Source organism: Micrasema longulum, unplaced genomic scaffold (assembly GCF_059751315.1).
Source record: "Micrasema longulum isolate JH-2025_06_02 unplaced genomic scaffold, ASM5975131v1 h1tg001531l, whole genome shotgun sequence".
In the NCBI taxonomy this organism is placed as follows: domain Eukaryota; kingdom Metazoa; phylum Arthropoda; class Insecta; order Trichoptera; family Brachycentridae; genus Micrasema; species Micrasema longulum.
This window is the reverse complement of record NW_028278714.1, coordinates 465447-491653: the sequence shown is the minus strand read 5'-3', so window position 1 is coordinate 491653 and position 26207 is coordinate 465447. Positions and strand designations below refer to the sequence as shown.

Here is a 26207-nt window from a genome sequence, read left to right as displayed (position 1 = left end):
TAAATAAAAATAATGATTAGAATAAAAAAATCCATGATAATTGCCCATCATGTGAAAAAGTAAATCAAACTGTGGCCTTTCATGTAAAAATAAAATTGTTACAAAGAGTTTACTGGTTTTTTTTTAAATATCAAAATGGTACTTACTTAAAAATTACGCTTAGTATGTCAATTAAATATTTCACGATGCAAGTGATTGTTTTATACTAATTAACCAATAAAAAAAAACTATACATTATTTTAAAGGAGTTATTTGTCTAGACACACTTGACTAGACAAATGCATATAAAAATTAAAATATGTAAAATGATGAAAGTAGAATTAACAGCAGAAACAATATTTTGAAAAGAAAAATTAAATCACGTAACAGCTTATTATATTCTCATATCTCATCATTCCCTTTCCGGATATAATGATGCATAGGGCACCGCATTGGTACGCCAATCGCGATGTATCATTCCAGTCCAGGGACTATGAAATATTCCAGTGTAAAAACACTTGTTTAAATAAATATTTCACGTCGGGAATCGAACCCGAGACCTCTTGCGCGGCAGGCAGACGAGCTGACCGCTACACCACGAGGCTGACTTATACTCGAGAGTAAATTCTCATATAATTTAAAAGAAATAATACTGATGTTTTTTGTTGATATTTCTTGATAAAACTCCATAGTTAATGATTATGATAAAATTATAAATAAACTTATCAATGAAACTGAAATGAAACATTTTTATTATTAGACTTGAACTTCAAGACTGAAGATGTCTACTTAGGCGAAAGCGCTCGTTGGTCAAAATAATTAAGAGTAAAACTAACCGACTAGTACTAGAAGAAGACCATTAAGGTCATCCCTTAAAAAAAGTTAAAGTCGGGTGATGTTCTGTGAACTAATTATATTCAAACGAATAAATGTCTTTTGCAATATTGTTTCGATTGTCAATTCAATGATTTAAAAAAAAAAGATATTCATATTTAAATAACGTAGCAGTTTTGAAATGCTTAGCATAATTTTCGTGTCGAGGTATAAAAATATTTGTCTACGAGTGTTTCTAATGGAAATGGTCAACATTCGAGGTGCGCTTATAATGCGGTGAAGATTCTGTGATAAAGGTGCGCTAGAGATGTGATTGCGGCTAACACGGTGATATGTACGCAGGTGGACGTAGAAGCCGAGCCGAAGTAAGAGTAGTAGACTTCCGGATCCCACCTCAGTCCGGGGAAGTTTATATCCGCCATCTCAATTTCTAGAACATGGAAAAAAAGACATAATTAATCAAACGAAAAAACAGAAAAAATAGCAGGTCAGTACTAAAAGTAAATTTAGATTTAAATGAACTTTTTTTTGTCTTCAGGTTGGTAGCTCTTTCTTTAAACACCAAGCCTGTTTAAAGCGCGATCTGTCACTCGGTGTGTTTACGGCAGCTGTTAGCAATAGTGTGCTCGGCGAATTTTACAAATAGTGGAAAAACCTCAGCGAAATAATGCGTAACCTAGAGAGAAGCCCTACCACTATGTTTCATAGAACGCAAGCGATGTTGATTTGTTGGTTAGCAACCAATTGGTGGCCATTTTGTTTTGTTTGACAACATAAACATAACGGTTCGATCGGATGCTTTTATCGCTGTCCTTGGCTTTTTTTGTAAATAACTTGGATATTTACGTTATAATAAATAAAAATCCACAATGGTGAATTGCAGTATGTTTGGTTGCAGCAGTAGGAGCGTCAAAGCTGTTAAAGGAGGCAGTTTTCACTGGTAATTGATCTCAAATATTTTCCCATGATTTACATTGATTTATGGCATTTATTGTCCCGACACGTGTATTATGTTGCTTGAAAACTTTCCTTATAACAAAATATTTACTTCAGATACTATTTTTTCTCAATTTAGGGGATAAATTTGTGAATTGAAGTATGTTTACTGTTGATTATGGGCAATATGTCGGGGCCGCACTAGGCATCCATATAAAGTTTGATTTTTATAGAGTAGAGATCGATTCAAATTTTACTCAAAAATAGCAACGTTAACCTTGAAATCGCATCTAAAATGAGGTGTTCAAATTTCAGGCCGCTACGACTCGCCGTTTCGGAGATGTGACGGACAAACAAACAAACTCAACACAGGACTTTGGTTCTACGGAGTTGGGATTTAAGTCTCAATAAATGTAACATAATTATATTGAGAATAAAATAAATAAAAAATAAACACACATGTATTTTCACAAATCGCACTCGATGGAGCCTACTTTGAAAGGGACAAAATAAATTTTAATGAATAAATAACAATTTATGTGTTATTTTACAATTTCCGGGTACTTTTTGTACATATCGGTTGCGCCACAATTACTATGTTATTAATTTATTATATAAATAAAACACGAGTGATACTTTAATACACAAATTTGGAATATCCAGTGACCGGTTTCATCGCTTTCGCGATTTCCTTTGAATTAAAAAATAATGTAAAAATAATTCATATTGCACCTAAAGGCCATAAACTTGAAAAATTAGAAATTCTCGAAATTAATAGATTAAAAAATAAACCCGACGTAGAATTACTTAATGAACAGATAACACACGTGCCGTGCATTCTCCATTACTTTACCCATTGTAATATAATTTTACTAATTACTTTTTACCCTTTGTTTTTCAGAAATCATTATTTACAAAACCACACTCACGAAGGATGGTACACTAAAAATAAAAAAAAATACTTAAACTCATTAAAATAGCATTATATCAACTCATTAGTTAACCCAAAGAAAATTTGTTGATAATGATCCTTAAGATAAAAATAACTTTATTTAATTTATTTACATATAACTTTGAATTATCTATCCTTACCTCTGTTTTGTATAAATACATTTAACTCTTTAATAAAGATACCAGTCTCGAAGATGTCGCGAAAGCGATGAAACCGGTCACTGGATATTCCAAATTTGTGGATTAAAGTATCACTCGTGTTTTATTTATATAATAAATTACTATGAACTTCCATCAAGAATTTTCACTTACAAACTTAAATGTTTTACTATGTTATTATTCTAATTTACCCCACTGAACTCAGAAAAAAATGTAGCAACATGGTGACGATGCCTTTTCTTCGAGTGCCTTGTTCAACCCAGCATCCCATTGAGCCTAAGAAGGTGGAGAACCCCAGTATACGGTGAGTGATTGCTGTTATTTCGTATTGGAGTTCAAAGCATTGTTAATAACTGGGGAACAACTTCCTTCCGGGAATAATTCCCGTTGAATCCAGTCCTTGTCTACAAAAATTCGGACAAACTAAAAATATTGTCGATGAATCCACCTGGTCCATGAAGAAGTATAAAAATTGAAAAATACAAATTTCAGGCATTGCCTAGTATGTAGGTGCAAATGAATCCCTATTTAAATTTGTTGCAACAGAGAGGGAAAACATTTTTGAGAATCCATTATGGGAGTCTAGGCATTTACAGGGCTTATGACCTGTTATTCGCTGGGTGAATCTCACCAGCATAAATAAAAGTTCCAGCTCTTTAACTTCAAAAACGTCAACAGATGAAAGAATCGAAGGAATATAGATGTTCAAATATGGGCAGAATGGTGAATGTTACAGTGTGTAATATGGCCACTTAAACCAGCCATTGACAGGTCACAAGCCCTGCAGATGAATGTAGTTGAATCCAGTCCTTGTCTACAAAAATTTGGACAAACTCAAAATATTGTCGACTAATTTGCAACATTGTAAACCCACAAACTGTCAATACGCCTATCAATCTTCCGGTAGGTGGCATGATTTAGTTATTAATCTCTTCACAACAGTAAAGGTTTCAGCTCTTTAACTGTACTAAAACCAACAAATGGAAGAATTTAAGAAATATGGATTTTCAAACATGGGCAGAATGGTGAATGTTACACAGTGCGTAAAATGGCCACATAAACCAGCCAATGACAGGTCATAATTCTGTAAATGCCTAGACTTCCATATTCCCTTCTCTAAAATGCTCCCCATCCCTGTTGTAATTTGTTAATCTTAATGACTCCAGTCTTTTGTCTACAAACATTTGGACAAACTCAAAATATTGTACATTTTTATAATTTTAGAGCACATACACAAATAATAACAATGGCAGCCAGTGTCAAGGCTATGGCAATAAGTTGCGCATAAATATGAACTAAGGAACTGCGTATATATTTATATCTCTTCCTCATATTAATAATTCAAATTTTCAGCAGTTGTAAATAACGGAGAATTTGCGGTAGAATGGGATTCGAACCTCGGACAACTGAACTGTGAATTGGTGACACTAGCCGCGAGACATCAGACCGGATTCAATAATTTGACCGTTCTAGGATTTTTTGTTTTCCATACATCTTAAAACTTACCTGATCTGTAAATTGTCAAAATAAAGTTAAAATACATGTATTTTTTCAAAACATAAATACAGGAATACATTATATTATAAAAATACATTTCTAGTATAAATTCTCAAAGCCATGCTTGTGACATTAGCGGCCAAAAAAAGCTATTTAAAATACTAAATAAAACTATTTAATATGCAAAAAAAAACAAAGATAATAGTGCAATAATATTTTTACTAAATAAGTATCTAATAACATAGTATATTTAATAAATAAATAAAATAATTTATAGGGTGCGAATATTATTTTTTTTATTGTGAATATATCAATATATTTTTTTTTATGTTGCAAAATATTGTGTTTCAAAACTTTTTTCTTAAATTATTTTAAAAACACTTCACACTGTCATGGAACACAATACAATAATTTTATATTTACAAAATTGTTAAAATCGTCCCAGCGATGAGAAAATTGCAAATCTGCCATTTTTTTTTAACTGCCCTACCCATTTTAACGTACGTGATACGTCCGCGATATTATCGCTCGAACGCAACAAGCCGTATCCCTTACGTCCAGGTACAAAAAAGTCCTACTCGCCCTACGCACTCGCATACGAATACATTATACGGCAAGTTTAGTATTTCGACTCATTTCGAGGTCAGTCGAAGTTGACAGATGTGTTCGTGTTTTGTTTGTATGAGGAAGGAATCTTGTCTTATAATTTTTAAAATTTAATTTTTTTGTGGTGAATTATAGCATAGAACACCCAGGCTTGAAAAAAAACACATTTAATTAAGTGTTTTCACCGGGAATCGAACCCGGAATCTTTCGTGTGTGAGTCAAGCATCTCCACCACTACACCACGGAGGCCGCTTTATGTTCTTAGGTTAAATCGAGTTGTGGTCTTGTGGCTAGTGTCTCGGACTCACGGACCAATGGTCCGTGGTTCGAATCCCACTCTACCCCAACTTGATTCCCATTTTCTAATAGTGAGTTATTTACAACTCGTTGAAAATGGCCCTAAAAATGAAATATTTGGGTAAATCATAAGAACGCAAATATTTCTTTTTAAAAAAAAAAAAAAATTAGTCAATGAAACAAACAGTCTACGTAAAGTAATTTGATATAATTTTAGTTCATTTCCAATAGGGACCTACGTAATATTATTTTTTTATTTATTATTATAACTAACGACTGTAGCCAATTTGTACAAAATTAAATTTGAATATAAAGTTAAAATTATATATTATAATTAATATATAGGTACATGTCTAAATATATGCCCCCAAAATGAAATTTAAATTTTAAATGAAAAAAGTGTTATAATGTAAAAGCCTATTATAGGAAAAAGTATAATTTTCAAATAAGCATTGTTTTTCTCCCAATAAAATAGACTTAACGAAGATTCGCAACTTTCTCATGAGCCTGACGATATTATATCTAACATGACATATTTCCAGTAAAATATTAAAATAAAAAATATTTTTACTTTATTGCAATATAGTAGATTGATTTGTGGCTTGTGACATATTTACAGAGATTTATTAAACATTAGAATGTGAATCTTCAATTTATGTCTTCTTTTCCACTCACCTTAAAGCGGGGCCGTAGAGACGGTACAACAGACCGAGAGAGATTACTCCCAGTACTATGGTAGTAGAATGTGGAATAACCGAAGCGCTCGCTCCGTACCTCGCCTGACCGCAAGCCGGGGGGCAAACCGGGATGATAGACTCTATTGGGGGGAATCGGGAGCATCGGAGGAGGGAGAAGTGAGACAGGAGTGAAAGGAAGTCAGATATGGAACAATAAATTGAAATAGAAGTGAGGTAGGAGCGAATGAAAGTTAGATGTTTAACAATATGTGTATAATTTTTAGTTGAGAGATGAGTGAGGTTGGTGTGAAAGGCAGTTAGATGTTTTACAGTGTAATATTAAGGAGTATTTGAAATCATGTAAGATATGTGTATTTATATAGTAAATGTAAGAATTGATGAAACATTAATGTGATTTTACGAATAAACAAAACACAATGATTTTGATTGGTCAATGTGTTTTATGTATATACACGTGTTTTTATTTTACAATTAATGTAAAATTATTTAAAAGTGTGTGCAAAATTATGTTCAAGTGTGTGTAATACATGTGAATTATATATTGGATGTAAGCAAGAGTTAAAGAGACAGTTGAATAGGACAGATTTGGGAGTAATCGGATAGAATTGGGAATAATTTAATAATGTTGGAAATACATGTATAATATTGGGAATTGAATGTATAAATTTCGGGATGATTATGATAGATTTGGGAATTAATAAAATAAATTATTTTTAGATTTAGAATTGATGGATAGATTTCGGAGTGAATCGGATAGATTTGGAAATAACGGGGTGGAAAAACATAAAAAAACAAATTAAACAATTACCAATGCAAAAGCACATACAATTCTTAGCACGGCAGTACAATACAAGATGAATGAAATGAGTTTTTGGCATGAAGTACAGTCAAAACTGAAGTAAAAATATTACTATTAAAATCGTCTTATTTCGTCGCGCATAATGGCTGCAGCGTTGCCTTAATTTAGGACCATTTTTTCAAAACACGATATTGGCTTGAAACACAATTTTTTAGGAGAGGGTTTTTTGTGATTCGTGTGAAGTTAATTAAAATTACACCTTACAACGAAACCTGAAGGTAATCCAATTGTGAGTATAGTTGTATTATATATCAATCCTTAATTACAATATAAATTATTGAAATTAGGGATACACGATAAAATATTGTTTTTTTCAGAACATGATATTTTATCATGTAAAACTTTGATATATTTTTATATCGGTTTTCAACATGTTTTGGTGAATTTTTTCAGGTACCGAATGTGTCTCAATACTGGCTTTAAATATTTAAAAAAACGCCTTGTGGGACAAATAAAATATATATTGACAATTCGGTAAATAAGTTAGACATTTGAGATGCTGTACCTTTTTAAACAAATATTTAATGTCAACATTGTCAGGAATCGTACCCGAGATCTCTTGTTAATATGTTAACCATTTGACCAGGAGGCAGAAATAAAAATTATGCACAGATATTCTTTTAAAAAACTGTTATTGTTATTTTCGCAGCTCAATGACAAGAAAGATATTACCTATTAATATAATTTTAATATTGGTAAAGAACATGCCTCAAATATCGACATTCGTATGTATCGCTTATTCTAATTCTGAAAAATGGTGATCAAAGCTAATATAAGCTTTTGACGTCACTGCGACCTGCGTAGATCTGCTGTGATGGGTCCCCGTAAATAAGTTCTCTATGTCCTCCGAGCCCAGATTCTTAAAGCATCGAGCTATTAAGTAAGGGGCGAGCACTCCAACATCCCCAGGTTTGACCAGTGGCCCCCCGAGGATGCAACTATTTTTGTGATATAAAGAATCACCACATAAATACAAAAGCGATTGAGAAAAGAGAAAATCCTTTTTTTGTCAAAACGTACAATGTCCATCTATTTTTTTTCTCTCATTTTAAAATTGTAATAAAATACTTTTTATTAATATTTATAATTCATTTGCAGTAAATTTATGAAGATGATTTCAATAATTATTAGTCTTTTCAGTTTTGAAAGTAGTACAGATGAAAATTTAAATTGTCATACGCTCTATCATAACATAATGAAACGTAAAGGGCTTCTAGCAAACATTTTTAAAAGCTACACTATATTAAAAAAAACATTCAGAAAAATAGATAATGCTAACTTTTTAAGTATATACGTATACAATAATTGTCATATGAAAACATGTACGAATTAAATTTGATAAATACCCGTGTATTCCCACAGAAACCTTCCATATATATTTATATTTATATATATATTTATATTGACCGTGTTCAGGACAAAGGCGGTTTCATTATGGGAAATGTGTTCAGGACAAAGGCGGTTTCATTATGGGAAATGTGTTTTAAACCAATTGCGTATGTCTTGTATATTATATTCTCACAAAAGGATTTGAACTGCAAATGTCTATTGACTTGAATCCCTTTGATAGAATGTGTATAATGTAGGAACTTCAGCCCTATGGGAAATCGTAAACAAAAGGTGATTTCTTGCGCGTGGTAAAAATTAGAGCATTCAATTGTAGGAAAAAGTTTCTTAAAAATGCACAAAAAAATTGAATATTTTAATAAAAACAAACTATTTTGAATGACGTCACTGGTTCATATGAATCGACCGATGATGAGAGAGCTGTGAAAGATATCTGGTTTGCTAACCATAAACGGACCAATCGGGAGAAATGACAGAGAAGAACCTCTGACGTCACACGCGGAGTTATTTCAGAAATACAAAACTTTAAAATGTCATAGTGCCGATAATACGATACATAAAAATTAAATTTTTTTTTTGGCTTAGTTTGATTGTCTATTAACATTTTCCTAACTAAGCATCCAAAAATTACACATGATCCGAACGGGGGGACCAAACGACCCCAGCGCCTACTCGTAGGGAATAAAACGTCGGAAGTGTTTATGATTGTGCAATAATTTATTCATGTTTTCGCTTAGACATATTTTACTCATTCGTGTATTTTATTTTATTAATTTTTGTTAGTTTGCCGAATGCTTATGTACAAAAAGTGAAATTGACCCTTGTATTATTTACGTCTTTTTTTGTTTTAATATTTAAAAAAAAAAAAAACAACTATTTCAAAATTTAAAAACAAAAACAGGAAGATGCTTCTTTCTATTAATTTCACGATTACAAAAAACATACAGCAAATAGCTTCAATAATACTCGAGTTATTGAATTAAGATCGATCTATGGGGGATTCGAATCCCCCCCTTCGGTCCGGCTAAGTTAACAAATAAAAAATTAAAATATTACCGAACTTCGTCATTGGTTAAAAACACATTTCATGTCCCGAGTGTCCTGAACACGTCTTGATTACTGACAATTTGAACTGACAAAAATAAACTTTTATCACATACATAATTTTGCACGCACAGCCACAATGTTAATTTTGCTGTGAAAAATTCAGTAAAATATTTAGGAATTGTGTTTTTGTCTGAGGTGTTACATTTTTTTTATTAAGAGACTGAAAAATGTATAAATCAACAAATGAATTACCACGAGTTGCAAATGTATACATACATTTTATTACCTAATAAATTAATTTCTATGAAAAACAAAAGATGCATCCATTTCACATTCTCAATACGAAAAAACATATCCAAACGTAGTATTGTTTGCATACAAAGTTTAAAAAGATCTAATTGAAAAATGAAATATCCTACGCCTATTTTTTCAAAATAAAACACCTTTCTTAAAAAAACATCAATGAAAAAGTTTAGCGTTTCCGAAAAACCACATTTTCTTCAAACAATATTGATCGTCCAGTTTACCATTTAAATACATCAGTGTCCATCGTCAGGGTTGATGTCGGACATCAAAACACGTGGACATTCAACCCAGGATAACAATAGATCATAAGGCGTGCCCCAAATTGAAATTCCCCTTTCAATAGAAGTTCCCTATCTCAGTACTGTAATAACATACTATAGTCCTTAAAATTTAGCTCGATTAAAATGACAGCTGCCAAACTAATGTCAATAGTGATGGGAAATTAATGAGCACTGATCATGTACCGATCAAATCGATTTTATCAGTTTTTTCACGCAAACACGAAACTGTTTAAAAATTGATATAAAAACGCAAAAACAAGCCTATTATAGTGTTCAAGATAATTATTCACCAAAAAATGAGACATTTATACTTTTTTCGTAAACAAAATCAAATAAATTATTTTTTTATTCGATCAATTTGTCCCATCTCGTTTTTTTCAAAATGATGTAACCTTGTAAGAATATCATTAATAATTAGGTTTGTTTTAGTTTTTTTTTAGTTTAAAAGCTGATTTTATATATTTATGTTGATTTATGTGTCAAGCATTGTATTAAAAAATAAATTAACATGTCTGATACTAATGATTTTTCGTGTGTCAATATTATTCTTAGACGTTACTACAAAGTTCTGTCGTCACTTTTGCTGACAAATGTCATTCTAATCAAGCTATATTTTATGGACTGTAAACTTGTTCATTGATGCCGATAAATAAGAACTTCTAAGCATGCCGATTGGCCATTCAGGGATCATTCAATGTAGCGATCGACCGGGGGCGTTCACTCCACTAAGCGGTGCCTACTGCGATCGTTCGAATACAATTCTCAGGGTGAAATAGAACCAGAACCTTGAAAGAGTATGAATATTAGAATATGTCTCCGTGATCTGGTCTCCCTTTTATGCAGGCGGGATAAATCGTATCGAGTGCAAAATCGTCTGCTAAAAAAAATTGGCACAGATGATCGGCATCGAGAGAGGAGACTACGCTTACGAAGAAATGGAATCAATATTCAAAATCTCAAGACTACAAAAACGTAGAAATAACATTGACTCCATATTTATCATCATCCGCTTTCCACACCTAATGGTGCATAGGGCACTGCATTGGTACACCAATCGCAGCATACCTTGATCGTTTTTGTTTGATGAAGGTAAGATGATCAGTCTTACGCTTCAGGTACCAGTCCAGGGACAATGAAATATTTTTAGTGCAAAAACACCCTTTTCAAGCAGAGCTCAAAAACAAGCAGACTTATCTCTACTCGATTTCCTTATTCAGGATTTTTACCCGAGAGCAGCCATCGAGACGAAAGCACTTGTTCTAAGTTCTGGTTCTATTTCACACGCACAACTGTATTCTGAAGACAGACAGATAAGGCTTTTTGAATACTGCGCAAATCTGTGACGGGGCCCGGGGTCCGCATGGAGTGTACGCCGGTCGGAAGGAAGAAAGGAGATGAGGAGCGAGGAGTTATACTGACCGAATAGTTCCACTTGCGCCTCGTTCTGACCGAGCTTATTGGCCGCCTTGCACGTGTAGAGACCAAACTGCCGCTTCTCGATGGTGATCACTCTGATGGTCGTGTCGGTGAATTCGTCAGCCGTGGCGAAGTGGGAGATTCTAAAAAAATTCAATTTAAGATAAATTAATTCACCATTTCTAAATGAAGTCCTGGAAACACGTTGCAAGCCCGAGGAATATTGATCTCATATACAGGACCTCATATAATGATCTCATATAATGTCGAAATTAGAGCAGAATGCAAGGCTGAGTTAAGCATTATCGACAAAATTAAGAAAGGTCTTTTGCGATGGTTCGGTCATGTGGAGCGAATGAATGATGAAAGAACGGCTAAAAAGATTTATGATGCGAATGTGTCTGGTTGTAGAAGTCGAGGAAGGTCGAGAAAGACATGGCATGATCAAGTACAACAAATTCTTGAAAGTGGTCATGTGAAAAGTCGGAATAATCGACGTGCGTGCATGAGAAGATGTATGAATGTGAAGGAAGCAAAGGAAGTGTGCCAGGACAGAGTGGTGTGGCGTTCTATCCTCTCTGCCTACCCCTCTGGGGAAATGGCGTGATGGTTAGTTAGTTAGTTATACAGGACCTACAAGACCTTTATTGGAGTATGGAATCCCTACTTCATTAAGGACATAGAGCTACTGGAAAAAGTCCAAAGATGTGCTACGAAAACCCACAAATTAGTCAAAAGGATTCCTTGCCACAGTGGATTAAACGCACTAGAACTTACATCCATAGAATTAAGAATAGTCCAGAAGGAGCGTAGAATCATATTAGAATACATCGGACTGTGTCCAAAAATGCCCCCACTACGCCCCACTTTCGCCGCGCGCATTTGTGATATCGTCGCGTAATGTTGAACAATGGGGAAAAATACAATAATAACACAAATGTAAGGTAAAAAAAAAGCAATCTGTTAATTTCTCTAAAATTTTATTGTGTACGCGGAAATATTGATTGACACAACGGAGTAGATAAGTAAAGGGTCATTTAATAAGAGTCATTGAATTAATGAACTCTAAACTTAAAATATAAAACAAATTTTATTTTACATAAATCGGATATTTTTATATCATGTTGAATAATATTTTATGTTTTGAAGATAATGTCGGTCAAATGTCCACCACAGTTGTTTAATCCGAGGTCAAATTTTCATTAGTTCTCTTATTAAATGAGCAAAGTAGGGTAAAAAAATTTACTACCCTGGCAACACTAACGAAATGTTCAATTTGTTTCTTCGACAATCTGACAGATGGAAAAATAATTCAATTTTTAAGTAATGCTTTTGCTACATACGCATTAATTTGCTAATTACACATGAAATGTGATTCCATCCCGTTTCTTTAAGATCCTAGCAGTATTTCTACACTTTAAAAGGACACAACACGGCATAGTTGAATTCAAATCGCGAGTTGCGTACTGAGCGACGTCTACAAAGAAACCAATGAAGGAATGCGAATGCTGATAGATGCGGAAAACGAGGAAGACCGAGAAAGATATGGCATGGAGAAGATGAATGAATGTAGAGGAAGCGAGGGTGGTTGGGCGCAGCGTACCTGTAGTGCTGGTTGTTGGCCAGCTGAACCTCGTCCTTCAGCCACGTGATGGCGGGAGGGGGGTAAGCCTCCACGTGGCACTCCAAGTCCATGTCGTACTGCAGAGCCTGTAACGCGTTCCATACGAGTTGCAGTTGACATTGTTAAACATTTGGGTTAAATACGGATCGTTCTGCGTGCAAAAATGCACACTCTGAATGAAATGTACAATACCGTGGAGAAATATATGTTTTTTTGTACTTGTAAAGAAGCGTAAAAAATATTTCTAAATTAATAATTCAAAATTCCCGCAAAAATGATCCATTCAACAATGTTTGAGTATGTCCAAATGCTTGCAGATCTGTTGCAATAAGTTTAAATATTATCCATTCAATGATGTAATAACTTATATTTACGTATATAGTAGGGCCAATTTAATAGGTCACATTTGACACTTCATCAAAATTCAACAACATAACCTTGTAGGCGGTAATAAAATATTATTTATTTTTTCGACCTTAGAACTGCACAATTGCTTAACTTTTTTCAATTGCGATTACATATTTATTGTAATAACGACAAAAGAAGGTAATTTTACGATTTACTTTCACTAATAAACCATTCTAAACATAATAAACTTTTTCTGTTCTAAACGTCGTTACAATGTTGCATCAGTGAATCCTTTTTCTTTTTAAACACTAGGGATGTTACTCAGAAAAATCGAATGTTGATAATTTTGTTAAATTATGTACTTATCTTATTTTGTTCCTTACGATAGAAAGTAATAATGGGACAGGGATTTGACTTATGGTTTTAAAAATAAAATTACAGTACCTATAAGTACATTTTCATAGTAACTGAATTCAATTCACATATATTATGTTTGAGGTCCGAATCGATTCGTTAACTTTAATCGATGTTTTTAAGCAGGTCACCTCACTATGAAGCTAAAACCGACAAATGTCAAATGTGACCTATTAAATTGGCCCTACTATAAGTTATTAATTAAAAAAAATACTTGGTACACTTCCACTTATTTATTTTGATCTTATGGATAATATTTAGTTTTATTTAAATTATCCTTACACTGTATAATATTCACCAGTCTGAAGATGCCCATTAGAGAGTGAAAGCGCTAATTGGTCAAAATAAATAAGTGGAAGTGTACCAAGTATTTTTAAATGAATAACTTTTATGTAAATATAAGTTATTATATCATTACAATGGAATTCCATCAAGAATTGTCAATAAATAATTTCAATGAAATAATGGTCCATTCATTTCAGTGCCAAAAAAATCAGCGTTTACTGTAAGTAAAGCATAGTATTTTTTTATTTTTTAAAAAATAAATATCTGAGTTCTTATGATTTACTCAAATATTTCATTTTGAGGGCCATTTTCAACGAGTTGTAAATAACCCACTATTAGAAAATGGAATCAAGTTGGGGTAGAGTGGGATTCGAACCACAGACCTTCGGTCCGTGAGCCTGAGACACTAGCCACAGGACCATAACCCGATTAGATTATATTATTGTGGTCTGTTTGCAAAACAGTGAAGAAGGTAAAAAATATACAAATAAGCTAAATTAAAATATAAGCAAACATATTAGGCACTGTCTATTCTCACTAGGTGTAGTAAATACCTGTCCATTGCATTGGCCACGCCACTAATATGTCACAATTCGGTTAAATTTTGAACTTTGTTTGTGACCGTTTAAATTCAAATAGAACGTCGTAACGAATCTTGACGCCACAATTGTCAAGGCCAAACATGTCGCGTTTTGATAGACATATTTTTTAACAATATAACGGGCCGTAGGTACATGCGTTGAGAATTGCAAGCGCAAACCGAAACCGGCCATTACAAGTTTGTTGTTTGAGTAAAAGCTAAACTAAAACTAAACCATAAATTTGGAATGATTTCGTTCGATGCAATAGTGCTTGAGGACTTCTCTAGAGAATTATTACTCTGAGGTCACAATTAACGAAAAATGAGAATGGATTGGTTTAGTCGAACTGTTTCCTTAGAGCTTCTGAACTCGGTAGTAAGCGCTCACCTCTCAAAGGAATAAACAAACTTACATAATTCCCTGTTCTAGAATTACACAGAGTGCAGTAATTTTTAGGTGTCACTATGACATAATCCTCTCTGTCAATGCAATTCGTGTCGTGATTAGATGACACTCGCCGGCGACGGTAAATCTTCAGTGCTATGATGAAATGACACTCATCGCCGGCAATGTTACGCTCGCGAGTCGACGTTTACAGGGGCCGTGCTTAATTTCCCGAGCAACGATTACCTGTCCCAAGCGAGGTCTCGGCACCCGGATGACGGGAGCGAACTCCACTTCCACGGCCACGTTCCTGCGCGCGCCCTTCCCGACTCCGTTCTCGGCCACGCAGTAGTAAGTGCCGCGGTCTTCTTTCTTCACCTTGTCCATCTTCAAGACGTTGCCCCTAGAGACAAAAGTAATAAATAATGATTTTTAAATACTCGTACATACGAGGGGGGACCTAAAAAAAAACGGAATTTTGTCATAACTTTTTTTTACACCAAATTGAGATCACGTTCAGAGTATTCTCCCCTGACCACAACGCACCTCTGCAAACGATCCTTCCATTGCTCAAAACATTTTTAAAATTCACTCATCAGGATGTTCTTTAGGCCTTCCGGCGATTTTTGTTTTACCTCCTCCACAGCGGCAAAATGCTTTCCTCTCATGTCCCTTTTGAGTCTGGGGAACAAAAGAAATCACAGGGGGCTAGATCTGGCGAGTAAGGGGGGGGGTGAACAATTGGTGGCATGCCGTTTTTGGTCAAAAACAGCTTTGCGGATCAGGGCAGATCTTTAGCGCACAAGTGACTGGTTCTTCCACCATGACAACGCGCAGGCCTACATCGCTCTCTTCGTTGCGCTGTGGTCAAGGGAGAATACTTTGAAGGTGATCAAAATTTGGTATAAAAATAAAAAAGTTATGACAAAATTCCCGTTTTTTTGGGTCCCCCTAGTGCAGTAAAACCATTTTACCGAGGAAATATGGAATGAAGTTAATTTTCAAGACTTTATTATAAATATAAATATAAAATAAATAGTAGTATTTCTAGATCACAAAACGTAAGTACGCGACCTAGAACAGGTGGTAATATCTTAATTCCTAAATTAAAAACAACTACTGCACAACATCATTATACTTACTGAGGAATATTTTTCTTTAATGAAATAAACAAAGATAATAAAAAGTACCGTCAGGAATACAATATATTTAAGAAAGAAGTTACATCTATAATTCTTCTTTATGTAACACTGATTGAAAACATCGTTTATATCTTTTTTGTAATGTATTTATGTTATCCTAAAACTATTATTAATTAAAAGAATCTATTGTAAGACGTCACTCCCCATTATGTACACAAGAATTGTTTATTTCTTTTACGTAATGGGAAACGTCAATGTAAATATATGTATTTGATAAATGTAAAAAATTGTATTAAGTTGTAATATTGTATTTTTATTTGTTATTAATAAATAAAAATAAAAAATTTTAAAAAATATTAGCGACGGACCGAAGCTACGGCTTCGGCCGTTGGCCGAAACCTTGGCTCAGCCGAAACCTGCAGTCAGATTACATTCGGCTGTACTCCGGTGCATCTTATGGCTTCTGACTCGGCCGCGCGATCTGTGACCATAACCCTTAAATTTCATTGCGTATTTTTATTGTTTTTTTATTTTAAAATAAATATTTGAGTTATTATGATTTACCCAAATGATTCATTTTGAGGGCCATTTTCAACGAGTTGTAAATAACTCCCTATTAGAAAATGGGAATCAAGTTGGGGTAGAGCGGGATTCGAACCACGGACCTTTGAGCCGCGAGTCCGAGACACTAGCCACGGGACCGCAACCAAATTAAACACTTTATATACATATGCAGTTAACATACTTGCCTTTAAAATTTATAAAGATATTTTTGAAGTCTATCATAAATATGTTCCTCCGAAGTTTCACAGTATGGCCCTGAAAACCGTGTAAATAAATATTTACTAACATTGAACAAAATGTTCGACCACGGAGTTGATGTTTTGAATATGAATAATATTTGACCGGACTTACTTGTGGACGGCGCCCCCGGTGGGCAGGATGGCGTTATTCTCCCTGCGCCAGGTGATACGGGGGTTGGGGAAGCCGCCGGCGTAGCACTCCATCTGAACGCCTGGTGAGACAATTAATATGAAAGCAATGTTTTGAGTATGTCCAAAAGTTTGCAGACATGTAGGGATAGCCCAGATAGATAGGAATAGCAGGCGCGACATTCAACAGTATGCAGGCTGTGTGGAGATCGGATATTTACTCAGTGAAAACCAAATGCCGCCTATATAACGCCTGCATAACACCTATTCTCATTTCACCGGAAATGCAGAACGCCCGATGAAGCAAGCCATCATTTAATATTGAAAAAAATACAACATATTCTGCGAGACTAACAGTATTGCACATAAAACATCCTTCTACATAAGAGCAACGTCCTTTGGTACATTAACTTCGTTCCTATCATGGAGACATGAAGAACAAAGGAATGTGGCCAATAAAGAGACCACGGGGCATAATAATGTCAGTCAGCCCAAGTAGGTCAGCCCTAAGTGTCAGCTCCATCAGCTGAACGCAGTCACTCAGTTACCTTGTGTAGTCCCAGTGCTATCATCACTATTAGTCTCGTGTTCCATAAAAGTTCCGTATATTTATTCGCCATGTAATGAATACACCTCGGAACACTAACATCGTGTCTTCTGTCAATCTCCAACTGGGCTAGGAGCTCCACCAGCCTCAACAACCTAAATCCTACAGACAGGCTAGATTTCCTCCCTAGAGAGTTATTACGATTGAAATTTATTGCAACAGAGAGTGTAACACATTTTTGAGAAGGAAATATGAAAGTCCAGACATTTACAGGGATTATGACTTGTCATTGTGGGTGGTTTAAGTAGCCGGAATTAGCTAGGAGTGGGGTTCAAACCTCAGACTTCTCATCTGTGACAAGATAATAGTAGTAAATTATAATAATGGCAGCCTCCCTGGTGTAGTGGTTAAGACACTTGACTCACGCACATTCCTGGTTTTATTCCCGGTTAAAATACAAAAAAAGTGTTTTTTCTTACGCCTGGGTATTCTGTATTGACTCTTCAAAAAAACTACCTAAAAATAAATTTTCAAATTAAACAAGGCATTACTCACTCTGTCCCTCGCTGACTACGAGCGAGCGCGTGGAGTTGTCGGAGATGATGGGGGGACGGCGGACCTGAAGTTCCACCTCGGCGGAGATCTTGTTGCTGAGGGAGATGAGCACCTGGCACATGTACCAGCCAGCGTCCGTCTCCTGGATGTCTTTAACCTGTAGTCAAAACACCGCGTGTACAACAAACTGGATCACCGTTACCCCACAGTGGCGGGACTTCAGAAAAAGTATATAAATTAGTATAAATGAAAGATATTAGGAGCCGAGAGTTACCTGAAGAGTGTATGTGGAGGACGCGACATCGTAACGGAGAGAGAAGCGAGAGTCTCTCACGATGAGCGTGGACCCAGTGGAGATGGGAAGCAACTCGGTAGACCTGGTCCTGTCTAGCTTCATCTGCAAATACATAAATCTATTTTAGACCTGATGTGGCTAATGGGCAATTATCATGGATTCTTTTATTAGCTAATAAATTAATCTAAAAATTCACAAGCCGATTGGTGCTATCCTTATTAAAATCTGTTAAGAAATAAGGGAGATATAAAGGATTCAATTCTAGTCATTTGAATGGTGTCAAAAACAAACAATTCTCGACGTCATCAAGTATGACGTCTTCGGATGTTTTGTGACGTCATCGGATTTTTTTTCATCAATGTCTATGGGTTTTATAGAGTATTGTACATAGCTTTCTTTATCTATGTGTCGTTTGTTTACATTTACGACGTCCCGTCACTTATCAAACGCTACGAGTTGTGATTTATAATTTTCATGATAAATTAATAATTCAATTTATCATTATCATAATAAATTAATATTTAGAAGAGGTTGAAAACCATAAAATAATAAAAGAAATTCGAGATGTAAGATGTACCCATTTTCACTTTCATCTGTCAGTGCCTGGAGCTGGAGTGTGGAGTGGGTAAGGGGGGGGGGGCTTAAGATAATATGCATAGACAACTCTCCTTATATTAAAATGAATGCATTACCCGTGAACTTCTGTGACAAAATTTATTACCAACTTACGAAACGATCGTTTTCGAAAGACCTTATTTTCGAAACGAAAATAATGAATGAAAATATTCATTATAATGGCTTATATAAACACTAGGAGAATCTTTAAAAAATCTTTTATTTGTAGAGTAGGTTAAATCCGATATTTCGCCTGAGTGATAATACCCGATTGTAATTTATTGCTGCGAGATGGCAACACTTAACAATACGTCATTGACTGCGAGTGTCAATATTATCATCGTTATATTTTTTAGTTAGTATGTAAATTACGACGGGTCAAGAACCCCTCGATACGTTTATCTACGCATTAAAAGTGTAAAAAAAAATTTTTCACAGAGCAATTTTTCCTTTAATCATGATTTGTTAAATTATTTAATCGTTTTGAGGTGAGCACTTTTTTTCTTAAAAGCCTATTAAAAATATGAGAGAGAAATAAGTACATTTTGAAGTCGAATTAAATTCCGACATAACTGTCACTTTAATAAAACTGCTAGGTTCTGTCCTATTAACAAATAAGAGCATCTAGTCGTTAAAAGTTACCACTCTAAAAAAAATATTTAGTTATTATATTTTTTCCATCTGTTTTACTACCTTTCCGAGTGTATGTATCGAGACGTTAAAGGTTTGTGTTTGCCATTTTTTAAATGGACTAAATCCGTCAATAAATGAATAAACAACATGTCACTGACCACAAATATCATTTCATGGTAACGATAAACAATATGTCACTGACTGCGAATGTCATTTCATGGTAACGATAAACAAGAAATCAAATTTATATAAAATAGCAAATGGCGTATTGGACGTCCCGGAATTAACTAGTGTTATCAGCTTAAAAGTACCTGTTCGAAATACTCGGCAGCTAACTTTATTTTTTGAATCTCCTGGCAGTCACAATAATTACAATTCACCAATACCTAGACTACACCGGCCAGCGTCCAGCGGCTAGGTAACGAGTATGGTGAAGTTGATATATTTCGTCTGTCTTTATATAAATATAGATTAAGTATTCAAAAGGTTATAAATTAATTTGTTTAAAATTTCTTAATATTGTTCTTTATTTACTAATTTTTTTTCTCATGTATCTCCATAATAATGTATAAACTTATATGAATGTGTGTATGTTTTTATGTGTAAATTTATTAAATATTTTTCTATGTACCCCATACCTATGTTGGTACATTTCCTGATTTTTACTTATTATTGTATCTTTTAGCTTTTCCTATGTTATCTTTAATTTTAACTAAATTTACATACTCATGTTTCACTGCTGCACTTAAATGTAATTTCTAATACATGTAAAAGCCCGTAGGCGTGTAAATTAATAAATGAATATGCCATTAACTGCCGTGAAATTATTGTTTTAAGTTTTTCAATCTGGCACTAAAACATGGTGAATATATTAGTTACAAATATTTATTTGAGCTTAATGTACATATTTATGTCCACACCAGACAAAAACCATGCTAAATTAAGTTTGTATACGTTAAAAATCGGTTAGTAAAATTCATATTCTAGTCATCAATAAAATACATACTTGCTACATAAAAGTCAAACTGGCACAAATCTTTTTTCAATATATTTTTGCTACAACATTAAAATAACAATTATGAGGTCAAGCAATAAGGTAAGAACATAAATAAAAAACACGAGATGTTTCAAATTGAATGCATTATATTAAATGGGTCATTGTCAAAGCGATAAACAGCTAATGAAAAAATAACCAACATTTATTTTTATGATAAAGAATTGTATTTAAAAATACAAATGTAAAGATCCAAGTAATCAATCAATCGGTCAGTCACTCTAGTCACAAATAACAACAACAACAAACCATCACGCCGTTTCCCCGTAAGGATGGCAGAGAGGATAGAACGCCACATCACTCTATCTTTATTTATTTATTATGGATAACTTATATAGCGCCATTTTCGTAATGAAATACCTCAAGGGCGCTTAACATGGTGATTTTATTGTTAAGTTAATTTAATTGAAGCTTTTAAATTTGTAATTTAATTAAAATAATTTATTTTGTTGTCACGTGCTACGGATTTATTCAAATGATTTAGAGAACAAGTGGGTTTTAAGTTTTTTCCGAAACATCACTTCACTTTCACAGCCTCGCACCTCTGCTGGGAGAGCATTCCATGCCATAGGGCCTGCGACCGCAAATGCGCGTTCACCAAATTTAGTACGCTGTTTGCGTAGAGGTATAATAACTTTTCCTCTCGCCGTAGACGTAGCTGATCTAAGCGTGAGACGCCTGTCAGCTAGTTCATCTGGAATGCATAGTTCCCTTAGATATTCCGGAGCCGAGTTGTGCAGTGACTTGTACATAAGCCAACAGAGTTTGTATTCGACCCTCTGTGGAAAACGTAGCCAGTGTAGTTCCCGAAGTAGTGGAGTGATATGACTGAACTTAGAGATTCATACAGATCTCGCCTCCTCTACATTCATACATCTTCTCACGCACGCGCGCCGATAATTCCGACTTTTGACATGTCCATCTTCAAGCATTTGTTGGATTTGGTCATGCCATATCTTTCTCGGTCTTCCTCTATTTCTGCATCCATCGACATTCGCATTGTAAATATTTTTAGCCGTTCTTTCGCTGTCCATTTGTTCTACATGTCCAAACCAGCGCAGAGCTCGTCTCTTGATTTTGTCGATAATTATTATTTTTTATTATTTATTTTTGCACCACAACAGGCCGTTGGGCCTTATTACAGTGATGAATTACATCACAGAAAACCCAGGCTTGAGAAAAATCACATTTTTTATTTTTTGTGTTCTCACCGGGAATCGAACCCGGAACCTTCCGCATGTGAGTCAAGCGTGTTGACCACTACACCACGGAGGCCGCTCGTCAATGCTCGTCTCAGCCTTACATAATGTACGGATCTCGACATTTGCGCATCTATCGTGCATAGTTTAGCCTGAGAGATGGCATTTCGACAGCATTCAGTCTACTTTCATCCCTGTTTTTCCAAGTCCATACTTCGCTCCCATACATCAGGGTCGGGACCAGGACTCTAGAGAAATAATAAAATAGAATAGATGAAATGTTACAAAGACGACACCCAAAACTCTAATCCTAAAAAGTTTCTTATTATTAATGAAGTTTAAGGGTTAAGATCTAATGATGGGACAGCATAATAATATATATTTTTATTTTATAATAATATTACTTTTACATGGCAAACACAACACAAACACACCTTGCACATGCTACATTAGGTATATAAATAAATTTGTATAATTTAATAATCTAAGAAATCAATCATACGAGGACCGCTTAAGGGAGCTCGGGTCAAGTTCACTGGAAGAGCGGAGGCAGCGTGGTGACTCCATCTTGACGCTGCATGTACTCGCGACCACGTCTACGTCCACGCTAACAACGTCGATGTCTTTAACGTGAGTCTTGTAAATTTTAAATATGTTCCATTTCAAATAGAACTTAATATTCTGTTCATATTGTATTTTATAATATTACGTACCTAGCTGCTTTAAACCTTTAACTGCATTTCTTTGGCTTATTTAAAAAATAAAATTAAACAAATATTATTATTATTTTTAGTTTTTTAAAACCAACTAAACTTCTAAACACAGTTCTATATTTTATTACTTAATATTGTATTTTTTTTTTATTTATGTTGTTAATATACTCATCTTTTTATTTTTATACCAACTATACTTCTTAACACTGTTCCTATATCTTTTGTCTTTATAATGTTTTTTTTTTTTTTAATTTATGTTGTTTATATACTCATCTTTTTTTTATACCAACTTTACTTCTCAACACTGTTCTATATTTTGTTGCTTTATATTGTATTTTTATGCTGTTTAAATACTCATATTTTATATAACTTGGCATGTTTTTATACTTGTTATACTTTTAAACTACTTTTAATTACTTATATTATATATGTTAATAAAATCAATATATTGCTGCTCTTACTATAATGTGTCATTAATTTTGAAGATGTTTTTTAAATTGACCTAAATTTAAATTTACTGTCTTATATTTCACTTAAAGATTCTTCTCATCGTTTCTTTGAATCCCTTAAAATAAATATGTGTTTATGTTTTTCCTTTTTAAAAAAAAAAAAAATGTTATTACTATTTTATTTTATTTTTACATCTGAGTATGTTTTTCATTCTTTATTTCCATTCTTAATTCTTAATTACTCTTACAAGTTTTCTTCATTTTAATATTATTTCCATTTGTAAATACTCACTACAAACTACAAACCTTAGAATATATTTTTTTTCACTTAAATTTAAATTTTTAAACAACTTTCATTTATGTTTTCTTTTTCCTTCTCTTTTTTATACTTTCATAATTAACATTAGATTTAATTGCTTTTTAATATGGAAACTTCACTGGTCCATTAGAATTAAGTCCAATTGTGTAAAATATTAAACTTTGTAACTGTACTGTATGTTTCCTGAATAAAAGAAAATAAAAATAAATAAAAATAAAAATAACTTTCATGTATGTAAAAAAAGCCTTGTGGGTGTAAAAAATTAATAAAATAAACAATAAATAAAATAATGTACCCAAGTTGAAATCAATGTTCACTAAGAATGAAAACCGCCACCTCAGAGGTTGAAACTAAACACTGCCTCCTTCTCAACCGAGTTGTGGAGAAATGGAATGGCCTTCCGGAGAGAGTGATCGGCGCTAGTTCAGTCAATGTCAACTAGATGCACACAGCAATGTATAATGTAACCATGTACAATTGATATACGCGCATCAGCTCAATAGCTGCTAGCGTATCATTAATAATAATATATTAAAACAAAAAATAATAAAAAAGCCAAATCGCTTGCGACTCTCACACACAAAAATGAGAAAGATCAGTGCCTAGGAAAAAAATTGGATATAATATTTTTTTCTTACACGCGGTAAAAATTTAAACATAATTGTACGGCCACGTTTTTTCAAAACGCATTGATAAATATATTATGACAATGCTGGCTTAGTTTGATAGTCTATTGACAAATCATTGTTATTTAATTTTTTTATTAAATTAAATTATAAAAAAGATTTTGTAGCTCTCCGGTAGGCTGTTGCATTCGCTGGACGCTTGAACAGTAGGAACATCAAACCACACCTTGCTGTCCAGATTTCAGTTACATGCAATTTGTGATCGGACGCGTGTTGTACTGATGGACATCAGTAATTTATTTCAAAATAATGCATTCAAAGTGTAACAACCTGTATAAAGATGAGATGAAACTTACCTCTTGCCTCACCAGCTAAGTAAGCATTGAAAAATAATATGTTTAGGAAAATACTCATTCGACAATAACTAAGGACCTCTGTAAAGAAGCAAATTTTATGAATTATTTTTAAACAATATTTTGAGTTTGTCTAAATGCTTGTAGACAACGGCTGTATTCCACTCTGTAGAGAATTATAATAATTTGGGCTGCTTTCGGCAAACTAAAATATATTTTTGAAAATAAAACAAAACAACACCAAACCATCACGCCGTTTCACTGTAGGGGTAGGCAGAGAGGATAGAACGCCATATTATTATATCTTTGCATACAGACCTCGCTTCCTCTACATTCATACATCTTCTCATGCACGCACGCCGATTATGCCTACTTTTGACATGTCCAACTTCAAGTATTTGATGGACTTGATCGTGCCATGTCTTTCTCGGTCTTCCTCGTTTTCTGCATCCATCAACATTCGCATCGTAGATCCTTTTAGCCGTTCTTTCGCTGTCCATTCGCTCTACATGTCCAAACCAACGCAGCACTCGAATCTGTCGGTAATGCATGTCTCAGCCTTACACAGTTCACGGATCTTGACATTTGTGCACCTATCATACATCGTTTTACCACATATTCGCCTGAGGGATCGCATTTCGACAGCATTTAATCGACTTTCATCATCATTTTCCAATTCCATACTTCGCTCCCATACATTAGAGTTGGCTAGTGCTAGTGACGATGAAAGAGGGTGATAGAAAGGAATGAAGGCGTTTGGAAGAGGTGTTTATCCAGCAGTGGAGAGAATAAGGCTGCAGAAGAAGAAGAAGGGAATTATCAAGATTATCTTATGTTAAAGAGATGAAGATAATATGGAAGTCTGGGCATTTACAGAGCTTACGATACAGTTCTGTGGGTGAAATAGAACCCCGGACGAGTGTTTTCGAATCCATTGGCTACTCTCGGGTAAAATTCCTGAACAAGAAAATCGAGTGGAGAAGTCCACCTCGTCGTGCAATGGTTGGCGTGTTCGCCTACCATTCTTGATAGGACTGACACCTTGCCTTCATGTAACCGGTGATCAAAATACGCTGTATTTGGTTTATTTGGGTGCGAAAAGGGGAATGGGTTATCATTGAAAGAAAGAATCAGAAAGAAGAAATTTTTATAAAGGATTAACCCGTCAAGTATGATAGTTTTTAAATAAAATAATGAAAACACAAATGGCACGTGTGGAAACTTACCCAAAGGACGGGGTACTCTTGCGCATATTGTACAGAACAGTCTAATTCCACTGTGCCGCCGATGTCCTTAATTTGTTCTTGCGTTATATGGGAGATGGTCGGCGTCCTCTGACATAGTGCTGTAAAAACATTTAAGTTTATTAATTTTAGTTGTTATTTTTCAATAATACGCAAACACCCAAATGACAAAAACTGAGACGACGGGCTGAAATTAAACTCAACATGGTTTCCGGCACTAGAAAAATGACACATAATGTGCCTGTTACCAACTGCAACACGGTTTACCCTGAAGATGGCTCCTGCAGTGGTAGCCGAAACATCGGAACGAATCCAACTTACACCCAAATCACCCAAAAAAGATACATTATACGGGTTTTCAAATTGCCATTTCTCAAAAGGATGTTTTTTTGGGTTAGTGACTTTTGTCTGATGATGACTATATACACAACCATGTTGTGAGAAACCGTGTTGCAGAAGGGTTTACGCAAAATGTTGAGTGAAATATGGAACTGGCAGAGGAAGGATGAAAGCCGGGTGAACGCGGTTGAAATGCAATCTCTTAAACGAATGTGTGGGAAATCAATGTATTGACAGGGTTACGAATGTATTGAATGTCAGTTAATATTATTTTAGTATTACCAAAAATCCAGTAAAAATTGATAAATGGGAAGAAATTGTAAGAAACCTAAGGAAAGAATCT

The 26207-nt window shown here is 34.4% G+C and overlaps 1 protein-coding gene across 1 annotated transcript in view; it reads right to left on the bottom strand.

The window, feature by feature from the left end:
* Positions 1–439: 439 nt before the first annotated feature.
* The window catches only part of Lac (septate junction protein lachesin), a 33427-nt gene continuing 7659 nt past the window's right edge, over positions 440–26207 (bottom strand). The window contains exons 2-10 of the mRNA XM_088236281.1: positions 25508–25626; positions 18300–18422; positions 18026–18182; positions 16907–17006; positions 15096–15252; positions 12817–12923; positions 11217–11356; positions 5935–6076; positions 440–1243 (exon numbers count right to left, since the gene is read on the bottom strand). Of these exons, the coding sequence (XP_088092407.1) occupies positions 1237–1243; positions 5935–6076; positions 11217–11356; positions 12817–12923; positions 15096–15252; positions 16907–17006; positions 18026–18182; positions 18300–18422; positions 25508–25626 (1052 nt within the window). The 3' untranslated portion in view covers positions 440–1236. The remainder of the gene's footprint in view (positions 1244–5934; positions 6077–11216; positions 11357–12816; positions 12924–15095; positions 15253–16906; positions 17007–18025; positions 18183–18299; positions 18423–25507; positions 25627–26207) is intronic.